Source organism: Oryx dammah, unplaced genomic scaffold (genome assembly GCF_014754425.2).
Source record: "Oryx dammah isolate SB20612 unplaced genomic scaffold, SCBI_Odam_1.1 HiC_scaffold_26, whole genome shotgun sequence".
Lineage (NCBI taxonomy): Eukaryota > Metazoa > Chordata > Mammalia > Artiodactyla > Bovidae > Oryx > Oryx dammah.
The window spans coordinates 59,780,456-59,787,986 of NW_024070210.1; the positions used below are offsets into that span (position 1 = coordinate 59,780,456).

At 37.7% G+C, this 7,531-nt stretch overlaps 1 protein-coding gene across 1 annotated transcript in view; it reads right to left on the reverse strand.

Moving 5' to 3' along the window:
* Positions 1–7,531, reverse strand: part of KLHDC1 (kelch domain containing 1) — a 40,366-nt gene that overhangs the window by 12,735 nt on the left and 20,100 nt on the right. The window contains exons 7-9 of the mRNA XM_040226798.1: positions 5,742–5,825; positions 5,209–5,267; positions 139–251 (exon numbers count right to left, since the gene is read on the reverse strand). Of these exons, the coding sequence (XP_040082732.1) occupies positions 139–251; positions 5,209–5,267; positions 5,742–5,825 (256 nt within the window). The remainder of the gene's footprint in view (positions 1–138; positions 252–5,208; positions 5,268–5,741; positions 5,826–7,531) is intronic.

A 7,531-nucleotide genomic window follows, 5' to 3' on the forward strand; every position in this document is an offset into this window, starting at 1 on the left:
GGCCTTCTAATTCTTGATGTGACCACATAGTTGGGGATAAAGGTAAACTATAAAATCAGAAAAAGAAAGATGCCACAGTATCAAATACAATCAGGTAAAAAGAATAAGATATTAACTGTAGGCTAAATTTCAGCTTACTTAATGGAATATTGTCTGCACTTAGGCCACCAAACAGGAAAAGCGTATCATCAGCTATTGGTGTTAAAGTATGCCATGACCGATGTTTAGGGTTTTCTCCATTAATAGGGATCCTGTGGTGAGGGGAAAAAAAGAAAAGTCAAGTCAAAAAAATTTTGACTATGTTAGTCAAAATAAAGATTTTTGATCATCTCAGATCTCAAAAGAAAAAAAACTGCCCTTCCCAGTTTAAAAAAATTTGATTCTACTAATCTCACCTACAAGAATATTTTAAAGCATTCTTAAATTCTTAGACAAATTTACACGATTCCTTTCCTTGTAATGTCTATCCCTCTTGGTCACGGAACACAGACTGAAAATTTAAAAATTTAATTCCTAGTTATTCACAATGCATGCTGAGCATCATTCCTACAGAAACTAAGCTGGATCCTGTGGGGTTCCTAGGCACAAAAGCCTTTCTGTGTCCCCTTCTCTGAGTTCCAAAGGGCAGGTTCAGTTCAGTTCAGTTCAGTTCAGTCGCTCAGTCGTGTCCGACTCTTTGTGACCCATGAATTGCAGCACGCCAGGCCTCCCTGTCCATCACCAACTCCTGGAATTTACTCAAACTCATGTCCACTGAGTTGGTGATGCCATCCAGCCATCTCATCCTCGGTCGTCCCCTTCTCCTCCTGCCCCCAATCCCTCCCAGCATCAGGGTCTTTTCCAGTGAGTCAACTCTTTGCATGAGGTGGCCAAAGTATTGGAGTTTCAGCCTCAGCATCAGTCCTTCCAATGAACAGTCAGGACTGATCTCCTTTAGAATGGACTGGTTGGGTCTCCTTGCAGTCCAAGGGATTCTCATGAGTCTTCTCCAACACCACAGTTCAAACGCATCAATTCTTTGGAGCTCAGCTTTCTTCACAGTCCAACTCTCACATACATACATGACCACTGGAAAAACCGTAGCCTTGACTAGATGGACCTTTGTTGGCAAAGTAATGTCTCTGCTTTTGAATATGCTATCTAGGTTGGTCATAACTTTCCTTCCAAGGAGTAAGCATCTTTTAATTTTATGGCTGCAGTCACCATCTGCAGTGATTTTGGAGCCCCCAAAAATAAAGTCTGACACTGTTTCCACTGTTTCCCTATCTATTTCCCATGAAGTGATGGGACCAGATGCCATGATCTTCATTTTCTGAATGTTGAGCTTTAAGCTAACTTTTTCATTCTCTTTCATTTCATCAAGAGGCTTTTTAGTTCCTCTTCACTTTCTGCCATAAGGGTGGTGTCATCTGCATATCTGAGGTTATTGATATTTCTCCCAGCAATCTTGATTCCAGCTTGTGCTTCCAGCCCAGAGTTTCTCATGATGTACTCTGCATAGAAGTTAAATAAGCAGGGTGACAATATACAGCCTTGACATCCTCCTTTTCCTATTTGGAACCAGTCTGTTCCATGTCCAGTTTTAACTGTTGCTTCCTGACCTGCATACGGATTTCTCAAGAGGCAGGTCAGGTGGTCTGGTATTCCCATCTCTTTCAGAATTTTCCACAGTTCATTGTGATCCACACAGTCAAAGGCTTTGGCATAGTCAATAAAGCAGAAGTAGATGTTTTCTGGAACTCTCTTGCTTTTTCCATGATCCAGCAGATGTAGGCAATTTGATCTCTGGTTCCTCTGCCTTTTCTAAAACCAGGGCAGGTTGAAACAGTTGCTAATCAGGGAAAGGAGAGGGTGTAGAAACAAGGGAGGAGCAGTGAAGAAACAAAAGTGCATTCTTGGGGCTGGGGCCTGGTTCCCGCAAGGGATATCCATCATATCTTTGAATTCTTCTGTAGCACTGAAACCCTCACCAAATGGAAGATGCTAACTACTCGATGAAACATTCATCATGGAAGAGAAGGTCAGAGTTTGCCTGTCATCATCTGCCGTCAGACAATCTCTGGACTGAAGGAATGTGGACAAACCCTGATCCTTATGAGCAGCCCTGTTCCTGAACTGTAAGACTCCTCACAAGCTCCCTCGGGTGGGGACACCGTTTTGAGGGAATTAGCCCACTGTGGCCCCCTTTGCCTGGCAAAGCGACAGAGCTATTCTTTTTCACTTCACCCAAAACTCTATCTTTGAGATTTAATTCGGTGTTAGTGTACAGAGGCCAGATTCGGCTTCCCTGTTGGTAAATCAGTAAAAACTTCTTCAGGTTTTCAATGTAATTATTTTCATGTCTATCATTTTTGACTGTTGTTTTACATTTAGTTTTGTATTTTCAGCTGACTATGGGGTTTTGCTGTTGTCTTTTACTTTGGTCTTTTTATTATGGAATTTCCTGAAAACACTAGTTATTCTAACTGCAAAATAAAAGCATGCAAGCCATTCCAGATCCAGGATAAACCTCTAAAGATTTCAAATAAATATTGTCAGATTCTTAAAATAAAAACATAAACACAAGGACTTCCTGGTGCATAGGACACAGGTTCAAACTTTGGTGTGGGAACTAAAATCCCATATGCCATGCATTGAGGCCCTCAAAAACACCCACACAGAAAGACCATAAGTGCAAAAGTTTAACTAATTTAGGAGGTGAGAATAACATGGGCCCATGGTAGAAGATATAATTTGTTTTTTTCCAAAATGGAAATATTTTTACTGTTTTTATAACTATTAAAAAATATTTGGGTTACAAAATGTTCAACCACAAAATTATTTTTTATAAAGGAGAGTTCTGTAATCCTGTTCTCCAGCAATAAGAAATCATAATTTGGTATATATCCTTCCTGACTTTTATGTACATTTAAACATATTTATTAAAAATATACAAATAGAATCACATATTCTGTTCTGTACATTTTTTTCATTCAATTAATATGTTGCAGAATATTTCCATGAAGCATAGTTTCCTTTGGTAATGGAAGCACGGCAGTTCACTAGGCAAATGTACCATGATTTAACAGACCCCACTTATGGACATGAGGGTTGATGTCATGTTTTTGCTTTTATAAATAATGTTGCCATAAACATCTTTGTTGTGTATGCACACACATATACACATATGTGCACACATATAAATACTTGTCTTATTTTTGTCTTAGGAGGAATTTTGGATCAAAGTAGAAGTTCCATATTTTAAACACATTGCCAGACCACCTTCCAGAAAATTGTACCAATTTAAACACCCACCAATTGTGTTGTTACAACCTAGGATACACTGGTCATTTGTAATTATTCTTCCTGGTAAGTGAAAAATTATTATTTTTATTTCAATTTCTTTAATAATTTATGAAGGTAAACATTTAAAAAATAATTTATAAATATTTGTACTTCTTCTATGAGTTGCTCATTCATGTTCCTTGTTCAGTTTTACTGTATTGTCTTTTTCTTACTGATTTTCTGAGATCTTGTGAATCATAGCCCTTTCTGTTAGAATTACTGTAAATATTACTTCTAGTTTGCTTTTTGCTTGAATTTTCCAACTTGCCTATTAACTTTTTATGGTATATATTTCTACACAGAAATATTTAATTCTTAAGTGGTCTTATCAGTCTTTTTATTTATGAATTTTGGGTTTATATCATCTTTAGAAAAGCTTTTTCCATGCCAAGATTTTAAAGATAAATTGTTATATTTCCTTCTAGTACTTCTGTGGTTTCATTTTTTACTAGTATTTGTACTTTGGCATCGGAAAAAGGCGATGGCACCCCACTCCTGTACTCTTGCCTGGAAAACGCCAAGGACGGAGGAGCCTGGTAGGCTGCAGTCCATGGGGTCGCTAAGAGTCCGACACGACTGAGCGACTTCACTTTCACTTTTCACTTTCATGCATTGGAGAAGGAAATGGCAACTCACTCCAGTGTTCTTGCCTGGAGAATCCCAGGGACGGGGGAGCCTGGTGGGCTACCGTCTATGGGGTCGCACAGAGTCGACACGACTGAAGCTACTTAGCAGCAGCAGCAGCAGTACTTTGGCATAATGTGTTGGCTTAAAGCTCAACATTCAGAAAACGAAGATCATGGCATCTGGTCCCATCATTTCATGGGAAATAGATGGGGAAACAGTGGAAACAGTGGCTGACTTATTTTTTTGTGCTCCAAAATCACTGCAGATGGTGACTACAACCATGAAATTAAAAGACGCTTACTCCTTGGAAGAAAAGTTATGACCAACCTAGATAGCATATTCAAAAGCAGAGACATTACTTTGCCAACAAAGGTCCATCTTGTCAAGGCTATGGTTTTTCCAGTGGTCATGTATGGATGTGAGAGTTGGACTGTGAAGAAAGCTGAGCTCCAAAGAATTGATGCTTTTGAACTGTGGTGTTGGAGAAGACTCTTGAGACTCTCCTTGGACTGCAAGGAGATCCAACCAGTCCATCATAAAGGAGATCAGTCCTGACTGTTCATTGGAAGGACTGATGCTGAGGCTGAAACTCCAATACTTTGGCCACGTCATGCGAAGAGCTGACTCATTGGAAAAGACTCTGATGCTGGGAGGGATTGGGGGCAGGAGAAGGGAACGACAGAGGATGAGATGGCCGGATGGCATCACCAACTTGATGGACATGAGTTTGAGTAAATTCCAGGAGTTGGTGATGGACAGGGAGGGCTGGCACGCTGCAATTCATGGGGTCGCAAAGAGTCGGACACGACTGAGAGACTGAACTGAACTGAAGTGATGGCTCTGATTCTATCTCATTACATGAACAGCTGAATTGGTAGCTAAATATATTATTCTATTTCTAAATATATATTAGGAGCAATAAAATCTGATTTTGACTCACTTGATTATCTGTTTATCTGACTCCAATAAAACTTCATTATTTCTTAAAGACCCTTAAGAATTTGTAATATAAAACCAGTAATTTCAAAAAAACCCAGCACTTTCACCTAATCAATTTTTAACTGTCAGTGTTCTCATGTTTTAGGTAGCCTGATTAAAGAACAAACTCTATATTTATATCTATACATTTCTTGCTTAGGCAAACAATCTGAAGGGGAAGAAAACATCTGTTCAGTTTTACAGACCCAAATTTGGATTATAGCATGCATGTGCAGAAACACCTGTAGGTTAAAACAATACTTAGAATTTCGAACTTACCTTCCAGACCAGGTCCAGGTATCTAAGTTTAGATAGTGCAAATCATTCATCCTAGTTTGCTAAAATAAATGTATGAAATTGATCAGTGTTTTATATATTTAATGGACTTAAATTTTGGCTTTAAAATAAAGTCATTAAAAATAGATCAACTCTATTTTACTTAATATCAGAAGTTTACATATTGGGAAACAATGTTAAGCATTAATAAATTTAGCATAGAGCTACCAAATTAATGTGTCAAGGGAGAAAGGAAAAAATGAGTATAAACTAACAAGATTTAGATAATAAGAAGTAAAGTTTTTCTGATAAATCAATGAAGTGAAGGATTCTCCTCATTAAAAAGTATGATTTATAATCATCTGTGATTACTCAGATATGGTCTGTTCAGGTAATAGAAGATTTTTAGAAGTTATTATTGAATGGTATTTTAATCTCCAGACTATCTGAATGTTCAGCTATTCCACAAAATCAAAGGATAAATTTTTATAGGAAACATCAAACAAAAAAAGACCATTTCCATAAAAAACACTAACCAACACACGTCCGCCAAAGATATAGCCCTTATTTCCAAGAACTGCACACGTATGCGCGGCTCGTGGCTGTGGTGGAATGCCACCCTGCAAGCAGAGATCAGAAAACAGAGCACAAAGGCTTAAAACATCTGTAAGTTACATTCCTATGCCCAGTATGCAAAATTCTTGCTGCTAGGTTACAATTATGTATGTAACTTAATTAAGAACCCTAATGCAAAAGTCTGTTCAAGGTAGTAAGCAATTATAGATAAATAATACTCTTAAGGAATTAATTCACTCAGATCTTTATTTTTTTTTATGTTTTCCTTAAATACCTGACACTATTTGGCAGCATGAGATTTCAAATTAATTTTAGTTCAAAATGTAAAGATTAAAAAATTAAATTTAAAGACATTCTCTTTGTCTCTCTGACACACCCCACCCCTTCTTTCCTCTCTTTTCTCTCTCTCTCTCTCACACACACATACACAGAGTTAATAATAAGAATGACAGTACACAGAGTGGTAATCTCAAAGACTCTAATAAAAAAATTAAATCTGTCCCTGAAGACTCTTGGTGCTTCAAATTCCACAATAAGAACTTTATTCTTGGCTTAAGCCAGTGTTTTAATAAAACTCTTGACTAACTGATAATACACTTTTATCCTTTACTTTGAATAAATATAGCAGATCTTTTCTTCAGAGAAGTTTTAGATTGGTGGGAAAAAAGTATAATGAGTAGATGAATGAATAAAATATAAATAATTTTCTGCATAATTTGCACGTGTTCATGATGAGTACTTTTCTGTTTGTATTTTTCATTCCAAATTCTGAAGGAACCCAGTATTTTCAGCTCATTGGCTACCGAATGTGGGCATACAAATTTTAATCTCTGCATCAAAGATCATAACTTTCTACACTTTTCAGGTTTATTTGAAAAAGGTCAACATGGTAAGAAATAATTCTGATATCACCTATATGTGTGTGTGTTAGTTGCTCAGTTATGTCTGACTCTGTGACCACATCAACTATAGCTCACCAGGCTCCGAAGTCCATGGGATTCTCCAAGGCAAGAATACTGGAGTGGGTTGCCATGTCCTTCTCCAGGGGATCTTCCCGACCCAGAGATAGAACCTGGGTCTCCTGCACTGCAGGCAGATTCTTTACCATCTGAGCCACCAGGGAAGCCCCTTTACCTATATAAGATTTTTAAATAAATGAGAGGGAACCATTTGTGTTGCGGTTCCCAACTCTTCAAGCAAAACAAGTTTTAGTATCCAGTCTCTGATGTGAAATTTTAGAAAAATTCTTCTACTACATATATGTTCATTATGAAATGAATGAACTTTCTCCTTTTTTATTTATGAAATACATTTAATAGCCAATCAAAGCTTCTGAATAAACTGGGTTCATACCAATCCAAACAAAAACAAAGTAATGGCATTTGCATTAGCCTATGGAAAAAGCAAGAGAGTTCCAGAAAAACATCTATTTCTGCTTTATTGACTATGCCAAAGCCTTTGACTCTATGGATCACAATAAACTGTGGAAAATTCTGAAAGAGATGGGAATACCAGACTACCTGCCCTGCCTCTTGAGAAATCTGTATGCAGGTCAGGAAGCAACAGTTAGAACTGGACATGGAATAACAGACTGGTTCCAAACAGGAAAAGGAGTATGTCAAGGCTGTATATTGTCACCCTGATATTTAACTTCTATGCAGAGTACATCATGAGAAACGCTGGGCTGGAAGAAGCACAAGCTGGAATCACGATTGCCAGGAGAAATATCAATAACCTCAGATATGCAGAT